The sequence below is a fragment of the Hirundo rustica genome, chromosome Z (assembly GCF_015227805.2).
Source record: "Hirundo rustica isolate bHirRus1 chromosome Z, bHirRus1.pri.v3, whole genome shotgun sequence".
Classification (NCBI taxonomy): Eukaryota; Metazoa; Chordata; class Aves; order Passeriformes; family Hirundinidae; genus Hirundo; species Hirundo rustica.
In genome coordinates this window covers 28,125,426-28,149,399 of record NC_053488.1, presented here as the reverse complement: position 1 = coordinate 28,149,399, position 23,974 = coordinate 28,125,426, and the positions used below count along the sequence as shown (strand labels likewise).

Here is a 23,974-nt window from a genome sequence, read left to right as displayed (position 1 = left end):
AGAGAATGTGCTGCATGAATTTGTCAGATCATTCCAAATCCATTCATGAGAACATCAAGCAATTGCAGGAGAGTGTAAACAAACTTGGAGACATAACTGGGGAATGGATGGATGGTGTGTTCAATTTATTTGACCTTTCACCATTGTGGAAGGGATTTTTAAAAACATTTATATACATTTTAGTAGGGCTTGTAATTCTTCTCATGATCTTGCCGTGTTTGCTTTGATGCATATGGCAAGCCATGGACAGGGTTACCAAAGAGGTGGTTTTGGTTCAAACAGGAGGGGGAGATGTTGGAGTCCAGGGCATTCCTTTGGCTGCCCTGGAGGGTCAGAGACCTGGACAGGGAGTCTGGGACCCTGGCACAGAGCCCAGAGGGACATTGGCTTTGATCCCTGTCCATGGGAGAGGCTTCCTGCACTGCGGGAAGGATTGCAAGCCACAAGAGTGTGAAAGATAGTAGTTTAGCTTGTCACAGGGTGAGAAAACAGTAGGTTTGGGTTTTTAGTCTGGAAGTGGATGGGAGCAAGATGGAGGATTTTGGGCGTTGTCTCTTGCTTCTTCTTTCTTCTTCCCTCACTCCATTTTCTGCAGTGACGGTGGCACAAAGTAGTTTAAAGAGATTGGGTCAAAGTAGAGATGACCTGTTTAGTATAAGTGATAGGTATTGGCAAATAATGATAAATAAATAACACGTAACAATTAGTATAAAAGATAACGCCACAGCCCAGTGCGGGAGGAATCGTCAGGTGCCCGAGTAGCTGCACAGATCTGAGTTGGGCACTGAGAAAATTGTAAGATACGAAACAATAAACAAAGCATGCAACCTTGAAAAATCAGAACCTGAAGATTCCATCTCTTTCTTGTGTCTGGCTCAGGGCTTTGCAGAAGGCAAAAAGATTCTAAAACCACCTGAATCTCAGAAGAGAAACCGAGATGGACTCAGTTTTGCCTTGATTCATTCAGAAGGTTCTTGTGCCTACTTAACAAACTAGTAATGGCATTATTTCATGTGACAAGATCAGATATTATGCATAAATTGCAAGTATAGAAATACCAGACTTAAAACCCCTGAACTTTTAGAAAGTTCTGCGTAATACAGGTATACTTTCCATACATTTGGAGTAGAAATTTAGAAATAAATGCTCAGGTTAACTAAACACCACATTGTACAATGCTTTAACTTGGTCCTTAAAAACATGATGAAGACAAAGGTAAAAGAACAGGAAAAAAGAAGGTAAAGGAACAGGTGATTTGGGGGTACCCTCAGACTAGCTCAGATCCAGAGGGAAAAATGTATCTGGACCAGTCAGATGCTATATTCAAACTGCCAATATGTCATCACCATATTTCCTTCCAGTTGTATGTATTTTTTTTCCTTCTTTATCACTATTGCTTATATTTTATCCTCTTTGCGTAAGGGGAGGGGCAAATGTAGTTTGAAAGTATTGTGACATGATTTCTCTGTCATTCTTGTAGAAGAAAGAGAGGAACTGCTAGAAATGCACAATTCAAAGTCTAAGATAAGTGAACAGATGTTGTTGTGGTTTTGTCAGGCGTCATTAATATCTTTACAGTATTTTTTATGGCATTACCTACCTTGAAAGGCAAGTTTGAATTTCTTTTTCACTTCACTTTAGAAAGTGTCCTTTGGGTTAGCCTGATCCACCACTGTACAAAAGGAGCTGCTAATTACACAGTAAAGAACTGTATATCTTTTGTAGATCAAAGGTCTCTTCTCACCTTTTTTCAAAATACTGCCTTTATGAAGAAGTGTCGAAGTCAGTACCAAGTGTCTGGGTCAGTGCCTCAAGCATATGTTTAGAACATGCTGGCCTTGTGCATCATGTTCCCCTTCTGGCACAGTTTATACCAATTAAGAGAGCAGACTAAAATCAAAGTGCTACTTTTCATAGGAAAACACCTTTGCCACTGTTATTTGCTGGTGAATTCCCTTCATGGCTTCTTTAACTAAAGTGCCTCCTTTATTCACTTCTGATTCAGTGCTTTCTATGGAGGACTTAAAGTGTTCTGATTATAACACTGATGTATATAGAGTGATTAACTGTTATTATCAAGGGATTAGCACCAAAAATAGAGTTCTGCACAAAGACAACTATTAGAGAGCTTCCACTTTGGTACAGAAGAAAAAATTAGGTATGAATTTATGGTAAGGATGCAGATCTGGTTACAGTTTTTACAACCTTTTACTTTGAGTCTACTTTTACTATTGCATTTTTATCTAAATATCTTTGACAAATTTCTGGTGGAAATCAGGTTAGCGAGTTAGGAATATTCAGGAAAGGAAAAGATATTCCCAAATATCAAATTCAAAAGACACTTTTAGATACAACAAAAAAAAATTTCTTTTTAACCTCCTCCTTTTATTTTGGACATGAACCACTCTGTAGATTTCAATATTTAGTAAGGATTTAATGGACAGTTTTTTCATATTTTTGAGCTAGGCCATCTGCTTCCTTCTGAAATCTCAGGGGCTGTTTGTACTTACTGACAGGCCAAGTAGGCTGAGGCACCTCGTGGTATGGCAGTGTTTGTCAGTTTCCCTGGTTCTACTTGGATCAATCAAATTATTTTTTTAGTCTTTGAAGTTAGTGGAAAGTGTGTCTGGAGTTTCATCTGTAAGCCTTTGAGTTTAGCCAGAGGGGTGTTCCATCTGAATGTTTCAAAGCACTAAAAATTTCTAGGACAGTGTTCTTCTGACTATTTACCTGGTATATATAGAGAGAGGAACATCTCTCAGGTGATCAGTATTTCCAATAGCTATCTAGAGTAACTTGGCTTTGCCTAGGTCCTGGTCTTGTATTCCACAGCATGCATGTTTTACCAACCCTGCATTTAAGAGTAATGTGTTTTAAGTGCTACCACAAATATGTTAAGCTGCTAGGAGTTACATTCTTTAAATCCAGCCATGGAGAATCATGAAGTCATTCAAGTTGAGATGGACCTCTGGAGGCCACCTAGTCCAAACTCCCCTTAAAGCAGGTCCAGTTAGATTGTTTGAGGCCTTGTGTTGATGAGTTTTGAATCTTTTAAAGGACAGAGAATTTATAGCCACTCTGGGCTGACCGCCACCATGGTAAAAAAAGGTTTCTCTCCATCTAATTAAAAGTTACACCATTTATTCTTGCCTTTCCACTAAGCATCTCTGCAAAAAGCTTGGCTTAATCTTCCCTATACCCTCACATTAGATAGTCACAGACAACCACCCAATCTCAGAATAACAGAAATGTTTCTTTTAGAAAACGTTTCATGAAATGATCTAATCCAACCCTCTTCCTCACACCGGGTCAGATAGAACTTGTTGCTCAGGATCACACTCAGTTACTCATTGAATGTCATAACTTTTCTGGGCAACATGTATGACTAGCCTCACGGGAGAACAGTATTTTCCTGTGTTCATATTGACTTTCACAGTTTTCAATTTGTGCCCATTGCCTCTTGTCTCTGAGCATCACTGAAAAGAGCGTGATATTGGACCCTTCCTTCCAACCCATCAGGTATTTAAACATCTGGGTAAGATACCTCCAAGCCTCTTTTCTCCATGCTGAGCAGCCTCAGTTCCTTCAGGCTTTCCTCATATGAAAGATGCTCCAGTCCCCATGTCATCTTTGTGGTGCTTCACTGGATTGGTCCGGTAAGTCCTTCTTGTTCTTGTATTGGGGAACTCATAGTGCTCCATGCATGGCTTTAGTGCTGAGTAGAGACAGAAGATGCCTCCTTCCACATGCTTTCAATTCTCTTCCTAATGTGGCCTAGGAAGATGTTGGCTGCCTTTGCCATCAGCTTGCATCACTGTCTCATGGTCAGCTTGTTGCTCACCAAGACTCTCAAATCCTTCTCTGCAGGGCTGTTCTTTAGTCAGGCAGGCCACAGCATGTAACAGTGCTATTCCTCCCCAGATGCACACCTCTGCATTCATCCTTGTTGATCTTTAAGAGATTTCTTGCAGATATCCTTTTTCTGTCTGTCCAAGACCCTCTGAATCTTACCTTATCTCTGACCTACAATCGCCTTATAGATCAGCTAGTCCTTCTAATTTTGTACTGTGTACTTGCTGAAGATGTACTCATGGTCATTGGTGATAATGTTTAGCAGTGCTGGTCCCAACACTGACCCCTTGGATACGCCACTAATTACTTGCCTCTAAACCAGTGATCACAACACTCTGGGCCTGGAAGGTTTTAATCCACCTCATTGTATACGTACTTAACCTGTATTTTGAAAGCCATTCTGTGAGGCTGTTAGACCTGGTGTCACAAGTCTTACTGAAGCTGAGGTAAACAGCTTCCACTCTTCTCCCATCATCCACCAAAACAGTTACACTATTCACATTGTGGAAAGTTATCAGGTTAGTTAAGCATGGCTTCCTCTTCATAAATCCGTGTTGACTATTCCTGACTACCATGTTGTATTTCATCTGTTTGGAAAAATGACTTCCAGGATTAGTTGTTCCTTTATCTTCCCAGAGATTGTGGTGAAGCTGGTCTGCTATAGAACCCTTGATCTTCACCTTGCCATTCTCAAGGATAGGAGTAACTTTTTTTTTCCTCCTCCAGTCTTCAGGAATCTTTCCCAGTTGCCATGATATTACAAAGATAATAAACCCTCCCCTCCCCTCCCCTCCCCTCCCCTCCCCCCTCCCCTCCCCTCCCCTCCCCCCTCCCCTCCCCTCCCCTCCCCCCTCCCCTCCCCTCCCCTCCCCTTCCCTCCCCTCCCCTCCCCTCCCCTCCCCTCCCCCCCCCTCCCCTCCCCTCCCCTCCCCTCCCCCTCCCCTCCCCTCCCCTCCCCTCCCCTCCCCTCCCCTCCCCTCCCCTCCCCTCCCCTCCCCTCCCCTCCCCTCCCCTCCCCTCCCCTCCCCTCCCTAGGAATTGGGAGCTGAAGAAGTTTCTCTGCCTCTGGCAGATTTCTCTACCATTTGAAGGAGATCAAAAAAAGGGTGGGGAGGGAATTTGTTAAAAACAACAAAACCAATCAAATAAAACACCAACCTGCAACCCAAAAAAACCCTCAAAAACAAGCAAACAAACTAAAACCAAAACAGAAAACCTCTCCAAAACCACCACAACAAATAAGCCCAAAACAACAAAAACAACAACAACAACAAACAACTCAGAAGAAAAATAAACCTCTCCAGATCCTCAAAACTTGAGCAAAACCCAGCTGCCCACATCCACCCAGTCGCCTGCATCAGTGTGCTGACACTCTCAGCTGTGCCTGGAGAGATGTATACGAGTAATATCTGTCAGTCACAGAAGATTTTCTGAGTTGAAATTGGCAATGTTTATATATGATCTTTGCATGATATACCACCTATGCTCTCGCCTGTGTTATTTCAATAAATTGAAGCAAACCAGTTTGATAAGCCTTTATTGATGCCACAGCTCTATCAACACTGTGCCAAAGGCACAGGCCTTTCTGATTCTCCAGCTCAGGGGGTCATCTTCCCCCAAAACTGGTCTTCATCCTCATGGTAAGGAGATTTGCAAACCCAGGGATCTCCTGCAAAGATGTAACTGTGAGGATGGGGCTATTTCACCCCCAATATTGGCAACAAGTGTCTTCAGGGATGGGCATTTTGGGGTGGGTGTTTGTCAGATGGAGGCATCACTTTTCTCTCCATCTTCTGCTGTCGCAGAGCAGAGCAGGAAAGGGGTTTTTTTGCAAACCCACTTGTGCTCAGCATCACACCTATTAACTTCAAAGTCCTTGGCTCTCAGTGTCCCACACCCTTCAGACATGTCATGCAGAGCGGTGCCAAGCCTGTAAAACAAAAATTGTATTACTGAAGAGGAGGAAACCCTCCAAACCTTGCAGAAAAGGAGAGGTGGGGTGGGGTTTTCTGCCCTTTTCATGCACCACCTCACTGAGCATGCATAATTTCTTACTGGAGGGTGACTAGATTTGAGGGGAGTTGCTGTGCCTGCAGTAAAATCTGCAAGGAACATGTGTGGAGCAAGAAAAGCCATGTTATCCCATGGATCTGGTGGGAGCTGTGAGGTTACTGTGCTCCAACACAGGCCCTAAACTTTTGGTCTACAGAGCTTTGCTGGGGGGGAATATGAGACTCTTGTGTAAACCCCAACATCTTGGAGAGATGGGTCAGGGCATGAACTGGATCTGAAATGGTGCAAAGTTGGTGTTTACACCAACAGACTCTGGATACACTCACATTTTGGGGTTGAAAGATGTGTTGTCCACCCATCTCCACACCTTCTGATGTGACCTTAATCCAATCCATACTGGTCGTGGGCTTTTGCCTGTAACAGTCTTGATGTGCTCCTGGAAAACAGAACTGACCAGCTGCTCCCAAAATCTGTCTGTGGAGGGTTTCATGGCAATCAAATTGTTCCCCATACTTCGAATGCTTCCCCAAACCCTCCTGTTGCTAGGCAGTTTTTTCTTCCCTGCCCATCTAGGACTTTTATGTCCTTTTCAAGCCTTCTTCTCCCTATTTACCTTTTCTTTCTTGTCCTGGAGCACCACCAGCTGGGAGTTCTGCTTTTCACAGCTTTTCATGCCTTGAGTCCAGTTTCCCAATTCCTCAGAAAGCCAGTAGCATCTTTCCCCGTGGAGCTGCCAGTCCTGGGGACACAGCTTGCAGCCAGCATAGGCTGAAGAGGAGAAAAAGCCACGAGACACTCCAAAGTGTTTTCAGGTTATTCCCCAGCCACCAGCTAATGGTACTGAGGGATTACCCATCCCACACTCTGGCTCTTTCCCCATTGCTGAGTTTTTCACATCAATTCGGTTTTTCCAGCCACTGGGGAAAAGGAGAGTTAGTGAGGCTGGGTTACCACAAGGACATTATTGGCCAATGGAGGTGGAGGAAGAGTGGTGAGGAACCTCCTCCCTGCAGCTGATGATGCTCCTCCAAGGAGGACGGATCAGCAAAAATTGCATGGAAAAGAGGATTCTTCCTTGCAACACTCCTCTTTGCCAAATAACCCTTGGCACACACAACCCCAAGGGTTTAAGGGTCTCTCCTTGAAGTAGAAGACCCCCACAAAGGTCTTACCTGAGCATCTCCCAGCAGAGTCAGATGGGAAGGGGGATTACCTGTGGGGCTGTCCCCTTGGGGCTTGCAGAAATACTGCACCAGGGATGAAAACTTGCACTGCTCCAGCTGGTTCCTTCCCTGGATCCCACTGCCTAGCTGTGGAATGCTTGTCACCACTGGCTGTGGGGAGCCCTGAAAAACTTGGAGCAGTAGTCTGGGGTGAGACTTTTTGGGGATAAAACCTACAAACACCACAAAACTGTGTTTCATTTTCTCATACAGTTGCTCAAGGAAGCCTGAAAAACACAGTTGGTATTCTTCACTGTTGTTTGATAGCTATGCATATAATCTAGGTTTATTCAAAATGGGTGTACTCTTGATGGGTGATATTGCACCTCTACAGAAAAACCTTGTCCCCTCCAGGGACTGAAAGGCTGAAACACCCCCCCCTTTCCCCTCCCTGGATACTCACTGGAGGATGAGATGTAGATAAGAGCTGGTTACTCACCCCGCATGCTCAGCACCACCACCAGGACCAGCAAGATGAGTTGCCCCAGCCCACCAGCTATGAAAAGGAACCTGTGCCACCATGGACAGGAGACATGTGCTGCAAGAGGCCACATTTGCTTTAAAAAAATGAAAGATGAAAAAGCTGGGGGTTTAGAGGGGGAAGGAAAAAAAAAAAAAAAAAAAAAAAAAAAGAGCCCCTCTGTCAAGCTGGTGAGTTTGAGCAGAAGTTTACAGCTTCTTTGCTTCCTCCAAAAAAGTAAATCACCACTGATGAGGTCTAGGGTGAGGGGGGTTTCTCAGGTGGAGGAGGGGATGCAGCAGGATCCTCAGGAGCACCCTTGGGCACCCAGTGATGGAGCTTAGGGGATCGGAAACCTTTTGAAATTGGCTTAATTTAGAGCTCCTAGTAGAGCTGGGAGCTGGTGAGACAAAAGTCGGTCCAGCTCTCATCTCCACCAGGGTTCCAGATCCTGGAATCTCAGCAGCTTTCCTTCCCAACCAGGTGTTATAAATGAGTTCTGTTCAAATGATCTACGTTTTAGTTACTTAATTGTTAAGTAATTCCATTAAGATTGTTAATGCTAATTCTGTTTAAAGAATTCGCCTTATTCCTGTTTTAATATTGATTATTCATCTTATTTACTTGCTTGTTAATTAAGAATTCACCTTGTTACCTGTATCTCTCCTCCCATTCATCAGATAGCATCTGAATATGCAAATAAAAAGAACACTAGAATTCTGGGAACGACTCAAGAATGAGAGACTCTTAAAAGCAGAGAACCAAAGTAGAATCCAGGACTGAAGTTGCACTTTAGACTAGTGCAAGGGGTACGGGGGTACGCCGAGGCAGCTTTATTTAGTCGCCGTGACCTGAGGAGGAGTCCCCCATCGCTGGATGACCCCTGATCAGCGACGCGAAACGGACTCCCTGGCAAGGAAAAAGCCCGCGAGGGGTGTGGGAGTCCCCAGCTTTGCTGTGGAGCGAAGCTGTGTGTACCTCCTCCTCCTCGTTGCCAAGAGAGCAAGCAAGCTCCCCCAGAGCCAAGCTTGATAACAAAAACATAAAAAGGAGCAAGTGTCCTGGCTCTGGCTCTTTTTTTTCCATAACACAAGTGTTGTTGGTTCATGTTGGGTTTCTTGGCACCGATTTTTCCCCCACAGATGAAGAGTCTTGGAAGCAAAATGGCTTCCAGATATTTGTCACCCTCTCTCATCCCTTCCTTTCTCTTTTTCCTACTCTTTTCAAGCCAGGATCCCACCTAAGTAGACATTTAACCCACAACAATGTTCTCTGTGATCTTGGAAACCTCAACATGGAGATGAAGAAGCAAGAAAATGAAATGTAAACAAATCCAAAAGTCTTCCCAAAATATGAAACCCAAAATATTTTCCCTGCAAAACAGGACTTACCACAATGCCTCTCAGCAGAAGAGCCATCCCCAAGATGCCTTAAATCAGCATAAATTATTTCCTCAGCCATGGTTCCTCAGAAGCTCCCAGGAGCAGCCCCAACTGCCCTTGGACAACCCCTTGCCTTGTGAACTACATGCTCATGTCTGCATCCGGCTCCAGGAAATGGAATTGGCTGGGGCTTTTATCTGCTGTTATATTTGTACACACACACACACACACACACACACACACATTATGTGTAGATGTCGATGTCAATGTCAATGTATGTTGCGTATTATTTGGATTTATATTGTATTTAATTTTTATATTGGCTTTTGTAATGGTCTCTTCTGTGCCCCCCTGTTCCCCCACAAAATGCATCATCCCGAGGTTTGTCCCTGCTCCTTTTCCCCGCCCATCCTCCCACACTGGAATGTAATCCAACTCTGTTCCACTCCCACCTTGTCCCTGATTGGGTAGTGGCTTGTCCCTGCCTCTAGCTTCTTCTCCCTGGATAAAAGCCTGGAAGAGCAATGGAATGCCTGTTGGCTTGGGGATGGAGGTCCTGACCCTGCTGGGGCATGACCACAGGAATAAAGCCCTGATTCTCCCCGGATCAAGTGCAGACTCTTTCCCTTGCCATTGACGGACACCTGCTCTGTCTAAAGGAAAAGGTTCACAGCTGCTCTGGGATCTTTAGGGCCCTGAAGAAAAAAATCCTTCCAGCTGTGGTTTGTCTCTCAAGCTAGCCGAGGCAAAAACGGAGCCGGGGCTCCGGGGGAGAGAGAGAGACACCACATATGTAGATGCAGATGTAGATGTATACTTACATGTATACGTATATGTATGCATATATGTATATGTATTCTACACCCTTCCCTCATAAATGGAAGGTGGTGAGGGAATGGGTGTCCTGCAGCCAGGAAGAGGTGGCACACCTGGAGGCATAGAAACATCTCTGAGTTTGGTGGTTGTGCTAAACATCTGTAAAAACAATGAATAAATAATCATTTCAAAAAGCCTTTAAATAAGGTTTTTGACTGTGAGGTTGAAGCATGTCAGGAGCTGGATCAGTGTGACCACAGGCAGGTGGGGAGGGGGAGACAGGTGGCATTTAGTGCTTCTTCCCCAAAATATGGGCTGGGAGTGACTTGAAATGCCTTTTGTTCTATGTGATTTATTTTGCTGTTTTTCACACAATCTTTGGTCTCTGTTTTATCCTGGGGCAGAGAGGTCTGATGTGGACAGGGGTTGTCCAGCTCCCGCCCAGGAAGAGGTAAGAATCTGAATTTCCTGCAGGCAGTTAATGAATTCTATTTTGTTACTTTATTTTATTTTGATTTTTTTTTTCTCCTGAAAGCCCATCCTCCCACTCCTGATTGCATCCTTTTACACCATCTAGACCTACCTAAATTTTCTCCAGGTTTGAGACTCTTTGGCAACTGCATGGAACAACCACCAATTTCCAGCCTACATTAAGCATTTTCCCATTTTCCCTCCCTTTTCTCAGTTGGTGGTGTTGTTTTTGGTGTTGTTTTTCTTTTGTGTTGGTGTTGTTGTTGTTGTTGGGGTTTTTTGGGTTTTTTTTTGGTGTTAATCCCAGGTTTTAGTCAGTGCCACAATATCCCAAAGCAACACCTTTTTATAGAGGTAAAAATGATGGGTTTTTTCCTCAGACACTTGGGGAAGGAAAGAAGAAAAAAAAAAAAAAAGGCAAGGGAAGAAGCAGAAATTTGCTCCCATACCAGCCAGATATAGGGGAAATTAGAGGATAAACCCAAAGGTCCAAAGACCCCAGTAGGAAAAGCACAGTGTTATTTTATTTTTAAATTATCTTAAAGTTTTTAGTTAATTTAAGAAATATTTATTTTAAATTTGTGTTTATGTAATCTTTATTTTTATATATTTTTTAATCTCATGTTTATTTTCAGTTTCTTTTCCACCCACAGCCTTTTCTTTGTCACAGAAAATTTTTGTGGTGAGCTGCTATCAGCCAGCCTTCCTGTCCTCTGCGGAGGCAGCTGCTCCAGTGGTGTGTGACCAGTGATTACAAAAACCCCCTAAAAATACAAAATAAATTAGGTTTTAGGGTAAAACCCTGCAGCTGGGTAGCTTAATTACAAGAACACTTTAAAAATATTTTTATAGTAAAAAAAAAAAAAAAAAATTAAATGGGCTGAAGGGAACTGTACTTCATCCTTGTACTTCAGCCTCATGAGGGCTGTTCTGGGGTGCCCTGACATCCTGGCACTGAGTGATGTCCATCAGTGTTTCCTCCAACTGCACACTAAAAAAAGCACTTTTGGACAATCCATCTCCCTAGCTGAGAAAAAAAGTCCAGAAATGCTGGAAAAGAGGGTGAAGTGATGTCAGGTGGAGCTGGAGGGGAACTCCTGCTTCAGTGGGTGGGCAGGTGGCTGTGGGCAGGCAGCCCCTTCTTCATTGCCCTTGAGGAGGCACAGGAAAATCCCTCAGAAAACAATAAAATAAACCAAAACAACTTTTTTTTTTTTTTTAAATACTTTGTTTCTCTTCACAGGAGCAGTTTGTGCCGCAGCACTGGGCTTGTTGCCGCAAAGCAGACACAGGTGACAGGGTTTGGGATGGGCCTGGGTGCTTAGGGGAGGTGGCCTTAAACTTTGAGTGGAGGAGAGAATTTCACTTGCGGGGAGAAGTTTTTAACTGCAGGAGAAGATTTTAATTTAGAGGATTTTAATAGGGGGAGATTATTTTAAGTGGGGGAAGAAAACTTTAATTTTGGAGAGAAAACATTAATTGAAAAGAAAATATTAATTGAGGGGAGAAGATATTAATTGGAGTAAAAACTTTAATGGGGGGAAAGTTTGCAGGGAGGAAACTTTAATTATTGCAGAAAATTTTAATTGCAGAGAGAAAATGTTACATGAGGAGACTTTAATAGGGGAAGGTTTTAATTGGTGGAGAAAACTAATTTGGGATAGAAGTTCATGGGGAGAAAACTTGACTTACAGGGAGAAAAATTTAACTGATGGGAGAAAAGTATAATTAAGGGGATAAAACTAATTGGGGGGGAGAGGAAATTTTAATTGCAGGGACAATATTTTAATTGTGTGAGAACACTTCAGCTGGGTAGAAAAGTGTAAATATGGTGCAGAGAGAAAATTTTAAATGGTGAGAAAATTATAATTGAGGATTGAGAGTCTTTGTGACACCTCTGATAGATGGAACTTTGCTTGGCAGGTGAGGCAAGAGCACCTGTAGAGGTGGAACTCCCAAAATGGAGGAAATTAGAGTTTATTCTGGATTTTTGGGAATGGAAAGGAGTAAGCCGGCAGGTAAGTGTAGGGCAGTGAACTATAGAATCAGTGGGTTTGGGTTTTATTTTGATATTTCTGTAATTTGAGAACAAAACACAGCTGAAGTAAGGTTGTAGGGGGGAAAAAGCTTTTTCTGGCACTTCCCTTGCGGGAGAATTTTTGTTACTTAGCAGGTAGAATGTTTGCTTTAAACAGACCAATTTCACACATGATGGGTTATTCTAATTTAGTATTAACCCTTCCTATGGCTCTTGAGTAACTGGTTATTTTAGGCATATCCCCCCCCCCCCCCCCCCCAAATATTCCAGTTTTTTAAAAAAATTATTCTGGATTAGAGTAAAGAAAATTTTGAAGAGTTGAACTGTAGAAGATTCCAAAAAGAAAGTTGGTGTTTAAGTCCAGTTTGGACACATTGGAAAATATTTATTATTGTCTTATTTCCATGGAGAAATCAGCTTTCTCTTTTGCCTTGCTTCAGCTCTCCTGATTTTGCTCCCATCTCTATCATGCCCTTGGCACTCAATAAGGTGAAAAAAGGGACTTTTGGGGCCTTTTCCATCATCTTGTTCTACGCAACCAGAGACTAAGATTTTTGAAGATTTTTTAAAAAAATTTATTTAGCACATTTGTGACTTTTTCAAATTAGATTTTTTTAAAAATTTTCATTTGTTAATTTCAATTTTTAAAATATAACTTAAAAAAAAAAATATTGGCGTATTTGGCTTCTGACTTACTTTCTAATATTTTTCCAGGAAGAAGAGGGGTTTTCCCATGAAATTTGGTTCATATGACAGAGACAAAAATGGAAAGTCTTAAACAAAAAATGGGGGAAGTCCTACTGGATGAAAACACTAAGATTTTTGGATAAAACCCCTAGGAAATAGAATATTCTTTGCTCATGGTGAAGGGAAAGGGCATATTCTGGATCACAAGATACAGAAATGGATGCACCATGACCCAAAGTGTCTTAGTTTAGGTGGAGAAAAAAAACTCCACTTATCTTTATTAATGAGGTAAACCTCAGAAATTAAAGCAAAAATTTAATTATAGTACATTTCAGGAGTTTGCATGTGGAGCTGGGGAGGATGTTCCCCAAAGAGTTCCCATAAATAAAAAAATTAACTAATTTTGTTCCACATGAAGAAGAATGTTTGGTATTTCTCACCCAAAATTATACCAAGTCCACTGGTACGAGACCAACCTTTCATCATCTTGGCATGACCTGTAGCGTGCTGCTGCCCTGGGAGCCCTCACAGAGGCACTGAAGGTCTGTTCTCCTGCAGGTCACAGCATGGAGATGAAACCAGAGGCACGTGTTGCCTGTCAGGTGATGCTGGCAGTGCTCTTCACGGCTCTTTTCATCACAGCCATCGCTTTTGCAGGTGAATGTTGAAGTTTTAGTCTTACGGGTAATGTCTCTGAGATATTTTGGGTTGTTGCATTTGTGACAGATCTACTTCCATGTTCCTGGGGAGGACAAAGCCCACCCAAGCTGTTGTTCCCTTGAGGAAAAGGACATTTCAGAGCAGTCTTTCTACAGAAGACCAAACCCACCCCCTTGTTGTGGGATCTGAGGTCATCTAGAAACCCCTAAAAAATCAACAGGAAGAGTCATTTCAGGAGAACAGTCACACAAAAGTATTCTCTTCAGAGAAGAATGGGCCTGGAGATGTTGGCCTGAGTTTCACCAAGTCAAGAACTCTACGGGAATAAGAGGATGTTTTCCTGTCATTTTCACTACTTTTGCATTAATGATAGAGAGCAACACCCAAGGGCATGTTTAGGGATAGGGCTACTCTGAAATTCCTTTTTAAAATGTGGGGTTTTTTAAGCCTGCCACCCTGTCTCCTTCTTTGAATGTGCAGTACCTGTGTTTCTTGACCAGCATCACAAGCTTGGCCATGATTTGAGCTTATTTTCTCACAGGATTTCTCCTGGTATCTTAATTTTTCTCTTTGCCCACAGTTGAGGATGATGCAAGACTTTGGAAGCCATGGGGTGGAAGATGATCTCCCCCACCTCTGAGAGGCAAGGGGAAGGTGCTGCTCATTAACACTGTTCTGTTTTTAATGACAGTGGAGGCTTTTCAGCCTCATGCCCAGCCCTGCTTTCAGTGTCCATTCGACTGGATCTGGTACAGAGAAAAATGCTACTATTTTTCTGAGGTTGAGGGGAACTGGACATCCAGCCAGGACAACTGCTTGGCACTTGGTGCTTCCTTGGCCATCCTGGACAGCAAGGAGGACTTGGTAAGGAGACATGAGGAGTGGCTCAGCACAGGGAAAAAAAACAAAAGCAATGTATTAGAAACCTTTTGGTTTCTTTAGCTGCTCTTCCAAAATCTTTTTTGAAGATCTTGGGTGACAAGTTGGGAAAAAGGCCTTGAGGTTATGACATCATGGGTGTCTTCAAGTTCCTCAACAAAGCCAACTGTAGGAATAAACCCCTGTTTCTAGAAGACACTTTTTGGCAGCAGATTGAAATGTTCAAGCCCCAAAGAAGCCCTAAAGCAGCATGAGCAACTGGTAAAATTGAGATTTTTGGTTGAAAGAAGATAAAAACCTTTCCTTTTCCTCTCTTTCAGAGCTTTGTGATGAGATACAAAGGCATCTCAGAGCATTGGATTGGCCTTTCACGGGAGGATGTGGAGCAGCCATGGCAATGGGTGAACCGCTCACCTCTATCTCACCTGTGAGTCCATGTTTTTCATTACTGTGTTGTTGGTTGGTGTTTCCTCAGCTGCAAAATGTGCATTTCTTCTTGTACTTGAGGTACATCCAGAGGTACCAATGTTTGGGACAATGTTTGGGAAGGGCATCAGTGTGTCTGGAACTGGTCTTTGTTTTCCCCTTTGACCTAAAAGATGGGAGTGGTGTGAAAATTTAGTGAGAAATTTGGTGTTTGGTGAGAAAATACTAAGTCTAGATTTTTTATTTTAAGTTTGTTTTTTTCTTGCAAAGTTTTGGGGTTTATGTTAAAAATAGATCAGTGTCAGTGTTGGCATATTGATATTGAATTAGTTCCATTCCTATAAAAGAAATATGTATAGATATTTTGGCATGTTGGTGCCTGGGAAGTGGAGCTGGGGGAAGCCTATGTGTGACTTTTCTCCTTTTTTCTGCCGCCCCATCTGAAATAAGTTATGTCCGCTGTACTTCCAGGTTTTGGATCCGTGGTGATGAGCTCTGTGCTTACCTGGATGACAATGGGCTCAGCTCTTCCCACTGCAGCACTGAGAGGAGCTGGGTTTGTAATAAACATGAGCTGCAGAGCTCAAGCAAGGGCAACAGGATGAGACGGCCTCCAAACCTCTGTGTCAGCTCCTTGGGTGCTGCAGGGAGACCTTCTCACTCCCAGATATCTGGTGCACCATAGAGACATGAAAGGAAATCTCAAAAAGGTTTTGAGCTCCCTGGGCAAAGGGTTATTGGGGGGGAGGTAGGATCCAGGGGACCAACAAGGTGTTTCTGGAACAAGGCAGACTTTGGGGATCCACATGAGATACTTCTTGAGAATGCAGCGGGGGGTGGGGGGGGGTGGGGGGGTGGGACGTGGCAGGGCAGCGCTGGGGGCTCTTTCTGGGTTTGGGGCAACTTGGTGATGGCACAAATGTAGATGCTTTCTATTTCTTAGAGAAAAAGAAATTTATTCTATTCTGAGCATATTTACATGCTATTCTGAGCATGCAATGGGTGGGAGAACATCCTTGTGATGAAAAAATCAGTTTTAATATGAGCTATAGCTGCTGGTATTAAAACAAAGCCTGCAAAAATTAAGATTTTTAATTTGTGCTGGAAGCCCAGCCAATCATAGGCAGTGAGGTCAGCAAAAGGAACCTTCAGAGGAAGCTGAATTTGGGAGAAAAAGTGAAGTTTTTAGCTCAAAACAAGCTTAGGGAAGCCCAGCTTCTGTTAACAAGCTTTGGATGAATTTAACAGCTTGGGATGAGCTGTGCTGAGCTCAGACCCAAAATCCCCTGGACATAACCCTAAATAGAGACATCTAAGATGGAGGCAGGACCATGAACTGAGTTAGAAATTATTCATAGACTTGGAAAATAAGAGTTGAGGAGCATCAACAAGCATTTCCAACCACCATGATGCAGCTGGCTTTTGGAAGGATCCTTCAAGGGCATCAGCCCTTGGGGGACAGTTTAATGGTTGAGAGGAGCACACAAAAGTAGGGGAAGACCCTCTCCCCACTGAAGGAGGCCACAGGAAAAGTGAAGATGCGTTGGCGGCTGCTGACGGCGTAGAAAGAGACCTGCCCTACCTCGTAGTCCAGGTAAACCCCAATCTCCCCATTGAGGAGTGGGACAGAGGTGTTGGATGGAGCTGTGAGGGCAACGCAGAGCTCATCGTACTTCTGCAAGCTCCAGATTTCAGTGTTGGGTTTGAAGAGGACTCGGCCTTTCCTCTGAACTGACTCACGGGCCACTCCCACGGCCCAGAAACGCCCATTGGCCTCCACCTCCCAGTAGTGACGGCCCGAGGTGAAGCCCTCGCTGCCCAGCATGCATGGATCTGTGTCAAACCGGCTGGGACCTTCAGGCCACCGGCATCGAGGTCTACCCCAGGTGGCTTCTTTGAGGTCCTCAGAGAGGATCACCTCTGGACCCACTGTGGCGGGATCCAGGGTTATGTCCACTGAAAAGCAAAACAGAGAACTAATCAGAAGCCAAATTTAAGCCTAGAGAACACACACCCCCAAAACACCTTCACTGGTGGCTTTTCAGAGAGAAAGGGAGAGGAAGGGTGAGCCTGGAGATGTAAGTATGGGGAGGTGAAAGTTGGAGGTGGAGGATATATATCCAGTTGAGGTTAGAGATGGAAGAGCAAAGAGTTGGAGGTTGGAGACAGAGGCCCTAGAGAGACAGAAGATGGAGGTGGAGAATCTCCAACTCCATTGAACATCTCAGCCCAGAGAACACAAGGAACAGGTACTTTGCTCTTCTCTAGCCATATATGATTACCTTTAAACTGTTTGGCGGTGTGGTAATCCAGGGCAAGGTCCCATGTGCATGGCCGTGGTTTGAGGAAGAAAGCCATTGCAACCTCTGTGTCCTCTTTTCCTGACGGGAGGCACAGGAAAAGGAAAGAAAGGATAAAATCTAATTATTATCCTTCAAGCAGTTGCATCTCAGTTTCTGCCCCTTTCTATGTCAAAAAATGTGTTTAACCACCACATTTAACCAAAGTACTTCAAGAAAACAGCGTTCTTTTTCTTCCACATTTGCAACAGAGCTTGGTTCATTTATGGGAAGACCCTTGGAGATGGGTCAAATAAATAAATTTCCTGATGACTATGAAGGGAACCTGAGGAGCACATTGGGATGAACACATCTCCATTGTAGATATTATTATACTCCCAAATTTCCATTCCTCATGTCGGCTGAAGGTTGAATCTATCCATCTTAAATCCATCTCTGCCTCCACCATTCACCAATTAAATCTGACAAAGTTTATTTGGGCAAGGAAAGTCCCTAAAATTGAGATAAGTCACATTCACTTCTCACATCCTGAGAAATCTTGTGAGAGGGGAATAAATTTTCTGTTGACCTTGGAGAAAGTGTGTATGGGGGAGATAAGAGCTGGCACCAAATTCATCCTCTGGAAGTCAGTGTGGGGTTTTGCATGTAAATATGGGATTGCCCGTGCTAAAGGGCCCTGGGCATGAGTCATAAAGCCCCAAAATAATTGAATAAACCATGCTGTGACAGTTGAAAACAAACAGGGTGCTTCTTCTCCATGTCTTTTCCTCAGCAAATCTGCGGATAAGGGGATTAAAGCAGCAGGGTGATGAGTAAAAGTGGGGAAAAGGTGAGAAAATCACCCAAATGGAGATAAAAGCAGGAGCCATGCTGTTTCTCACCCAAATTCCCCATCTGGATTGTTACAGGTAGGTGAGAAGCAAATAATCACCATGACCCTCCACTGCAAAACATCTTTAAATCCAAAACAAAGATCCTGAGACCAAGGCAAGGGTAAATCTCTTCTGAGTTCATGGGATGGGGAGGGGGCTCAAAATCCTCTTTTCTCCCCCTTACAGACATCAGGGAGATGTAACCCCCCCTATCAGCACTGGGATTTCCCCCCTCATTCAAACCTTCTTGGTGTTTTCCTTGCTGTCGCCGGTGCTGTTTTGGTGTTCCTCCAGGTGGTTTTCTTCCACTGGCTGCTTCTGCACTGGTTTTTTCCCTCTTGGGATTTTTTTTTCTTCCTCTGTCTGGCACAGGCTCAGCCAAAGCTCAGTCCTGTCTCAGCCTCTGCCAGCTTTTATCAGCCAAGAAGGGAGGAGCCCTCCAATCTCTTGCCTGCAGATGGGGCCATGACGTGTGTGGACACCTTCTGCACCATCTGATTGCCCCTTTTTCCCCCATTTCAGGGCCATTTATTTTCTCAACAGAGGCAATAGGGAGGGAAGGGAGGAAAATTAAGGCACTGGAGGAAAAAAAAAAAAAAAAAATTATTGCATGGTACCACAAGGGAGAAATTGGTTAAATTTTCCCCCCTAGTTCCCCAAACTCTGGCCCCTTACACACGATGGAGGTGAACAAGGCAAAGCTGGGAGTAGCTTCCAGGTGAGGAATGTGACAGCAATGCCTGGAAATAAGACAACCTTGTGGATATATAATATGTTTAAGGACTACTTGTGGGTGATGACATTTGCTTTTCCAGCTGGGGCAGCTTGTGCTGGGAACTGAGCACAGGAACACCCAGGGGCGGTTCAAGGGCAGGCAGCTTCACTCTGCGCCTCGGCCAACCCCCAGCACTCCTTTCTCCTCGCCAGGAGGGCAGCATGGCCACAGCATTCACACAAAACTCCTGTGCTGACACTGACCAGAGCTTCATGCCTTGGTGCTGAAGAGACAAAAACCCCTAAGAAGGCAATGGGTGAGCCAGCACAGGCTGTGGTCATGAAGACTTTTGGAGGACGAGATGAGACCTGCAAGGTGAGATCACCTTCCTATGACCCATCAGGTCTTCCCCCTCTCCCTCACCCTGAAAAAAAAAAAAAAAAAAAAGGTGCAAAGTGAAAATATTTTAATTTCTTCATGGGAAAGCAAGGCTCCAGTGCCTGGTCCTAGTTGTGGGAAAAAACATAAAGTGAGTTGATCTCTGCTTTCCAGGAAAGGCAGTGAGGAGGGGGCTTTTTTAGGGGGATTATTTACTTTCCTCCTCCAAATAATGTAAGATTTTAAAGGCAGGATCATACAAAAAATCTTGGCGCTTTTTTTTTTTTTTTTTTTTTTTTTTTTTTTTTTTTTTTACCCCTTCTTCTTCTTCTCTCTCTCTTCTCTCTCTGTGTGTGTGTGTATTCAGGAGAAAATCCAGTCTCACCTGCAATCCCTAAGGAAGGTGTTAACAGAGTTTCTGGACTGGAGAGTGAGCGAAGAGAAGAGACACCAGGACTACCTGGTACAAGGGGTCCCTTCTTTTCTTCAGCAGCCTGAATGGGTCTTTGGGTATTTATTTCTCCCCAAGCCCCTCTTGAAGAAATACATAGGATCATATCCAAGAGGCATCCTGGCACCCTGCAAAGACCTACACCCAGCTGGAGTGGTTGGTGCAGATCCTGGGCAGGTTTGGCAAGCACCAATCTCCATGTGCAGCTGCTTATTATCCATACTTTAAATCAATGTCATGGTGCGGCTCATTTTCATCCCAGACTGAGTCATAAAGGGCCATTTGTTAACATGGAATTAACACTTCCCTCTGCTTCTCGGGGCCTGGATTGGTTTTGCACAGAATATAGAGAGGAATGGCAACAGGGGAAGGGAAAGGAGAACCTTGGGATGAAATACTTAATTACCTTGCAGTCGCCAATTAGCTGCATCCCCAGCCCTGCCCCAGTGTTACAGCCCCCCGGCTACACTGTAAGTACTTTGGTCCTTTAACTCAAAAGGGGAAAATTCAGTGCGGGGGTTCGGACTTTTCGTCTCCTGCAGGAGATGAGTGAAGCCGAGCGGCGCCGCATTCAGGCTGAGTTCGAGCGGCTGCGCCGGCTGCTGGCGGAGCAGGAGCGCACGGTGCTGGGGCGGCTGGCTGAGCTGGACGACACCTTCGCAGCTACTCACGCCGAAAAATCATTGCGGGTGGCCGAGGGAGTCGCACAGGTCCACAGACTCATCGGGCAGCTGGAGGCCAGGTGCTTGACCCAGGTGAGTGCCCGCCTTATCCAAAAGCTCTCCCAAAGGGCTGCCTGTGGGGTCTTGAACTGTTTTTTTCCCTTTTTCCTTTTAGGATGTTGGGAGCATCCTAAGCAGGTATGTGGCAACTGGTTGCTTAACGTCCCTATCACTCCAGCTGCGGAGAGGGGCTTGGCTGATATATCCGTCGCGTAACACCTGTCCCTGTCCTTTTCCCTGCTGCAGCGAAATGAGGCTCCACCTCCCCTCGGGGCTACCCAAGGAGCTGGAAAAGAGCCTGAGCTCCTGCTGCCGCCAAAGCGACGCTCTGTGGGAGGCCCTGGAGAAGTTCAGAGGTATTTGGGTAGAAATCAGAATATTTTAGGAGTATTCAGAGGCATTTTAGGAGAATTTTGAGGCTTTGGGGAGGAATGCAGAGGTATTTGGGATATTTCAGATATATTGGGGGAGGAATTCAGTTGCATTTTGGGATAATTTGATGATCTGGGGAGAAATCAGAGGCATTTCGGGAGGAAGAGGAACTTGTCCAAGGGAGAGGCAGCAGCAGGCTCTGCACCTGATCATTCCCCACCTTCTTCCCTCGTCCCAGACACAGATCCCTCCATGGGTCTCCCCACACCAAAGACGACGCTGGAGACTGGCACGACTCCTCTCCCACAGCTTTTGGCAGAGAGAAAATGTGTGCGGTGGGATGAGGAGGAGGAGCAGGACTAGGCCAGAGAGCCTCGTTAAGGCCCGGAGCTGGCTGGCAGCTCTCATGGAGGTCATTGCCAGGAGATGCAGGACTGCAGGATGCTGCCTGTGCATCTTTATCCTAGGTTCTGCCCATATTCCTAGGGGCACAAATAGTTTTATGACAAGCTTCCCTCCAAGCTGCTTTAATTAGTAACAAATTTTGTGCTGCTTCTCACCAGTTCAGGTCACGAATTAAAGAAATACAAATTTAAAAACCCACCCCCGATCTTCCTTTTGTGCTTGTGTGTATGCATAGGCTAGATTTTAAGGTATTTTCTTAGTTTTGCTGGGCCAGGGAGGAGGGAGCAGGCGAGCGAGGGGCAGCGGGATACACGGGTTCCGGTTCTCGGGCACAGAGTGGCGGACCTGTCCCGGAGCCTAAACTATGCGGCCTTGGTTGAGAACAGCACATCCCGCTCCTCCCCGCCGCTGGAAGCGGCTGCCCCGGCTCTGGCTGTCGTCACTCGGCTGCCCCCTAACCCTCACACGATAAGCAGCGCGATAAGCGGCGACTCCCCGCAGGAGCTGCGCCTGTCCCGTCCCGCCATGCAGCTCTCAGTAGCCATCCCCCTCTGCGGCTCTTTAATTCTATTTATTTTATTCTGCTGTATTCGTTCTGTTCACACCTCGCTCCCCTTTCGGTGCAGCCCTTTTGGAGACACCTGTCAGAGGCGACAGTCACCCCCGGCGCGGCTTCTAGCGACTGGCGGCCGGGCGCCCCGGTGCTGCCCGTCTGTCGCCGCCCGCCCGTACCGCGGCGCAGCTCCCGGAGCCTGGGCAGCCACCGGAGCGGCTCGCAGCGCGCCGCCCGCCCGGCGCGGCTCTTCTAGCGCCGTCTCGCCCTCGGGGCAGCTGTTCGGGTGACTCCGGCACCGGCCACGGCTCGGTTCGGCTCTTGTATCGCCGCCTCGGCCGTGACGCGGGGCGGCGGCCGCCCCGAGGGGCACTCACGCCACGCAGCACCGCCGCGGCCACCCAAGGCAGGGCCACCCCGAGGGGCAGCTTTTTTTCGCCGCCTCGCCTCGTGTCTCCTCGCCCGCCACCTTCACCGCCCCAGGGAGAAAATTTCTGAGAAAATATTTATACCTAGCATATCCCTGACTTCTCTTGCTGCTGCAGAATCCTTATATAGGCTGGGATTATTCTTCGAAAAGAACAATAAGTGCCTGAAATAATTAAGAATTAGTTAAGCATTAAGTTGGTCTGCTGTTAAATAAAGTAATCTTCTGGGCGTTTCTTAGAAGAAAGCATAATTTAAAAAAAAAAAAAAAGGTTTTGTTGGGTGTGTTTGTTGTTGTTGTGTTTTTTTTTTTTTTTTTTTTTTTTTTTTTTTTTTTTTTTTTTTTTTTTTTTTTTTTTTTTTTTTTTTTTTTTTTTGTCCCGCGACATCAAACTTCGGGTTTGTTTGGGCTCGATATCGCGGTGTCCCGCCCTGTCCCGCTCCACACCTCGAGGAGTCAGTGGCGGGACCGCACAGAGCCGCTGCCTGGGATCAAACAATGAGTAGGGAATTTTCCATGCGCCCCCGCCCCATCCCCCCGGGCAGAGGCAAATCTGGGGATATCAACGGCGTTTTGGGGGGAATAACAAATGCCCAGAGCAGTTTTTTTCCCATTTCTCCTTCCCCCCGCGCCCCCCCCCCCCCCCCCCCCCGTGACTAAGCCGAGGCTGATCAATTTTGGGGCACAGAGGATTTTACAACTGTTTGGGAACATCGAACTTATTTTACTCTTTTACCTACCCATAAGTATAATTTCCTGATTAATATTTTAAACATTATTTTATGTGGGTTTTGTTATTTTTTATAGCTGTGTAGTAATAAAACTTGCAGTTGTATTTAAACATGTGTATGTCTTCTAGTAAAATGAGATATATTATACTGAGACTCCTTTAACATTATTAGAGTTAAAATTCACAAAGCGGTGGGGTTTTATTTCACTTTAAGCCTCCCGATCCAAGCTGCTATCCTCAGGAGCTCCGCGTGGCTCACCTGCCACATTCCTGCCGTGATCCTTGTCTCCTAGGGCCCCCTTCTGGCTGCACTCTGCTTCCCCCGGTGCAGCCGGAGGAGTAAGAGTTCGCCTTGCAAATGGCTCGTCCCTCCTAGGCCCCAGCTGCCGCTGCCTGCTTTCCCTTCTGTCCGTAAATCTCCGCTGGCGCTGGCCCGGGGGCTTTTCTATGACTGGGGCGGTGGGAATGTCGCACCCGCCCGGGGTAGCCTTTGCTGGGGAGGTCCCGGACGCCGACAGCAGCGTGCCGCCTCCCGCCGCTTCCAGGAATACCCTGGCCAGGCCCCCTTGGCTGCGCACTTCCCCGAGTGCGTCCTGTAAACAGCCGTGGACGCGGGAAAAGCCATCCCATACCTCCAAGAGGAAACCACCTGCGCTGTCTGCTTGGATTTCTTCCAGGATCTGTAACGATCCTGGGCTGCGGCCACAGTTTCTGCCGGCGCTGCCCGTGGCGGTGCGCGGCGGCCGGCGCTCCGTGCCCGCAGTGCCGGTGCCGTGCCCTCACGGCGGCTGCCGCCCCAGCCAGCAGCTGGCCAGCCTGGTGGCGGCCCTGCAGGAGCTGGCCCTGCCGCCGGCGCGGCAGCTGTGCCACAGGCACCAACGACCCCTCACTCTCTCCTGTCACCTCGGTGGAGTCCTTGTCTGCGCCGCCCGCGCCGAGCATCGCGCCGACCGCACCGTGCCGCTCGAAGAGGCCGCTCGCTGGTACAGGGCGAGCGGATCCCCGTTTCAGACACTCTTCCCCCTGCCTGACCGACGCTGATTTCCCTTAAAACCCAGCCCCCAGCATATCTATTTTCAGCAGAGGCAAAGTTTCCCCTTGTCTTTCTAGGGGGAAAAAAGCAAGGCAAGCATCTAGAAGCC

The 23,974-nt window shown here is 45.9% G+C and overlaps 4 protein-coding genes across 12 annotated transcripts; 2 read left to right on the top strand and 2 right to left on the bottom strand.

Moving 5' to 3' along the window:
- Window positions 1-5,192: 5,192 nt before the first annotated feature.
- Window positions 5,193-9,058, bottom strand: LOC120765609 (C-type lectin domain family 4 member M-like). 3 transcript variants are annotated; one of them, XM_040090648.1, is made up of 6 exons: window positions 8,940-9,058; window positions 7,079-7,219; window positions 6,479-6,633; window positions 6,192-6,301; window positions 5,711-5,782; window positions 5,193-5,236 (listed from the first exon to the last, which is right to left on the bottom strand). In XM_040090648.1, the coding sequence occupies exons 1-6, from the start codon at window positions 9,007-9,009 to the stop codon at window positions 5,227-5,229; spliced, it is 558 nt and encodes a 185-aa protein (XP_039946582.1). In that variant the 5' UTR covers window positions 9,010-9,058; the 3' UTR covers window positions 5,193-5,226. The 3 variants fall into 3 exon arrangements, with proteins under 3 accessions (XP_039946582.1, XP_039946580.1, XP_039946581.1); XM_040090646.1 differs by lacking the exon at window positions 5,193-5,236 and having other exon boundaries at window positions 5,412-5,782; XM_040090647.1 differs by lacking the exons at window positions 5,193-5,236; window positions 8,940-9,058 and adding an exon at window positions 7,528-7,562 and having other exon boundaries at window positions 5,412-5,782.
- Window positions 9,059-9,475: 417 nt separating this feature from the next.
- On the top strand, window positions 9,476-15,712 carry LOC120765606 (C-type lectin domain family 2 member B-like). Of its 3 annotated transcripts, XM_040090635.1 has the most exons (8): window positions 9,476-9,595; window positions 10,151-10,197; window positions 11,461-11,509; window positions 12,141-12,235; window positions 13,501-13,599; window positions 14,294-14,466; window positions 14,802-14,908; window positions 15,379-15,712. In XM_040090635.1, exons 4-8 carry the CDS (start codon window positions 12,178-12,180, stop codon window positions 15,590-15,592), a joined length of 651 nt encoding a protein of 216 aa, XP_039946569.1. In that variant the 5' UTR covers window positions 9,476-9,595; window positions 10,151-10,197; window positions 11,461-11,509; window positions 12,141-12,177; the 3' UTR covers window positions 15,593-15,712. The 3 variants fall into 3 exon arrangements, with proteins under 3 accessions (XP_039946569.1, XP_039946571.1, XP_039946570.1); XM_040090637.1 differs by lacking the exon at window positions 12,141-12,235; XM_040090636.1 differs by lacking the exons at window positions 9,476-9,595; window positions 10,151-10,197; window positions 11,461-11,509 and adding an exon at window positions 11,948-12,071 and having other exon boundaries at window positions 12,122-12,235.
- On the bottom strand, window positions 14,476-20,142 carry LOC120765608 (vespryn-like). 3 transcript variants are annotated; one of them, XM_058424170.1, is made up of 5 exons: window positions 20,030-20,142; window positions 18,323-18,657; window positions 17,190-17,288; window positions 16,490-16,863; window positions 14,476-15,073 (listed from the first exon to the last, which is right to left on the bottom strand). In XM_058424170.1, the coding sequence occupies exons 3-5, from the start codon at window positions 17,263-17,265 to the stop codon at window positions 15,035-15,037; spliced, it is 489 nt and encodes a 162-aa protein (XP_058280153.1). In that variant the 5' UTR covers window positions 17,266-17,288; window positions 18,323-18,657; window positions 20,030-20,142; the 3' UTR covers window positions 14,476-15,034. The 3 variants fall into 3 exon arrangements, with proteins under 3 accessions (XP_058280153.1, XP_039946578.1, XP_039946577.1); XM_040090644.2 differs by lacking the exon at window positions 14,476-15,073 and having other exon boundaries at window positions 15,787-16,863; XM_040090643.2 differs by lacking the exons at window positions 14,476-15,073; window positions 20,030-20,142 and adding an exon at window positions 19,058-19,190 and having other exon boundaries at window positions 15,787-16,863.
- LOC120765607 (E3 ubiquitin-protein ligase TRIM11-like) lies at window positions 18,116-21,873 on the top strand. Of its 3 annotated transcripts, none has more exons than XM_040090638.1 (7): window positions 18,116-18,200; window positions 19,007-19,169; window positions 19,540-19,635; window positions 20,166-20,378; window positions 20,461-20,483; window positions 20,592-20,701; window positions 20,956-21,635. In XM_040090638.1, the coding sequence occupies exons 2-7, from the start codon at window positions 19,107-19,109 to the stop codon at window positions 21,078-21,080; spliced, it is 630 nt and encodes a 209-aa protein (XP_039946572.1). In that variant the 5' UTR covers window positions 18,116-18,200; window positions 19,007-19,106; the 3' UTR covers window positions 21,081-21,635. The 3 variants fall into 3 exon arrangements, with proteins under 3 accessions (XP_039946572.1, XP_058280152.1, XP_039946573.1); XM_058424169.1 differs by lacking the exons at window positions 18,116-18,200; window positions 20,956-21,635 and adding exons at window positions 18,654-18,797; window positions 21,749-21,873 and having other exon boundaries at window positions 18,895-19,169; XM_040090639.2 differs by lacking the exon at window positions 18,116-18,200 and adding an exon at window positions 18,654-18,797 and having other exon boundaries at window positions 18,895-19,169.
- The last annotated feature ends 2,101 nt before the right edge of the window (window positions 21,874-23,974 follow it).

Coding starts and splice junctions, on each gene's coding strand:
- LOC120765609 (XM_040090646.1), bottom strand. CDS start 9,009: ATGGCTGAGGAAATAATTTATGCTGATTTAAGGCATCTTGGGGATGGC. Junction 7,220..8,939: donor TTCTGCTGAGAGGCATTGTG/GTAAGTCCTGTT, acceptor TACTGCTCCAAG/TTTTTCAGGGCTCCCCACAG. Junction 6,634..7,078: donor CCAAGGGGACAGCCCCACAG/GTAATCCCCCTT, acceptor TCTCCTCTTCAG/CCTATGCTGGCTGCAAGCTG.
- LOC120765606 (XM_040090635.1), top strand. CDS start 12,178: ATGGAGGAAATTAGAGTTTATTCTGGATTTTTGGGAATGGAAAGGAGT. Junction 12,236..13,500: donor GGAAAGGAGTAAGCCGGCAG/GTAAGTGTAGGG, acceptor GTTCTCCTGCAG/GTCACAGCATGGAGATGAAA. Junction 14,467..14,801: donor TGGACAGCAAGGAGGACTTG/GTAAGGAGACAT, acceptor CCTCTCTTTCAG/AGCTTTGTGATGAGATACAA.
- LOC120765608 (XM_040090644.2), bottom strand. CDS start 17,265: ATGGCTTTCTTCCTCAAACCACGGCCATGCACATGGGACCTTGCCCTG. Junction 16,864..17,189: donor CACCGCCAAACAGTTTAAAG/GTAATCATATAT, acceptor TTTGCTTTTCAG/TGGACATAACCCTGGATCCC.
- LOC120765607 (XM_040090638.1), top strand. CDS start 19,107: ATGGGTGAGCCAGCACAGGCTGTGGTCATGAAGACTTTTGGAGGACGA. Junction 19,636..20,165: donor AGAGACACCAGGACTACCTG/GTACAAGGGGTC, acceptor CGTCTCCTGCAG/GAGATGAGTGAAGCCGAGCG. Junction 20,702..20,955: donor GGCCCTGGAGAAGTTCAGAG/GTATTTGGGTAG, acceptor CCCTCGTCCCAG/ACACAGATCCCTCCATGGGT.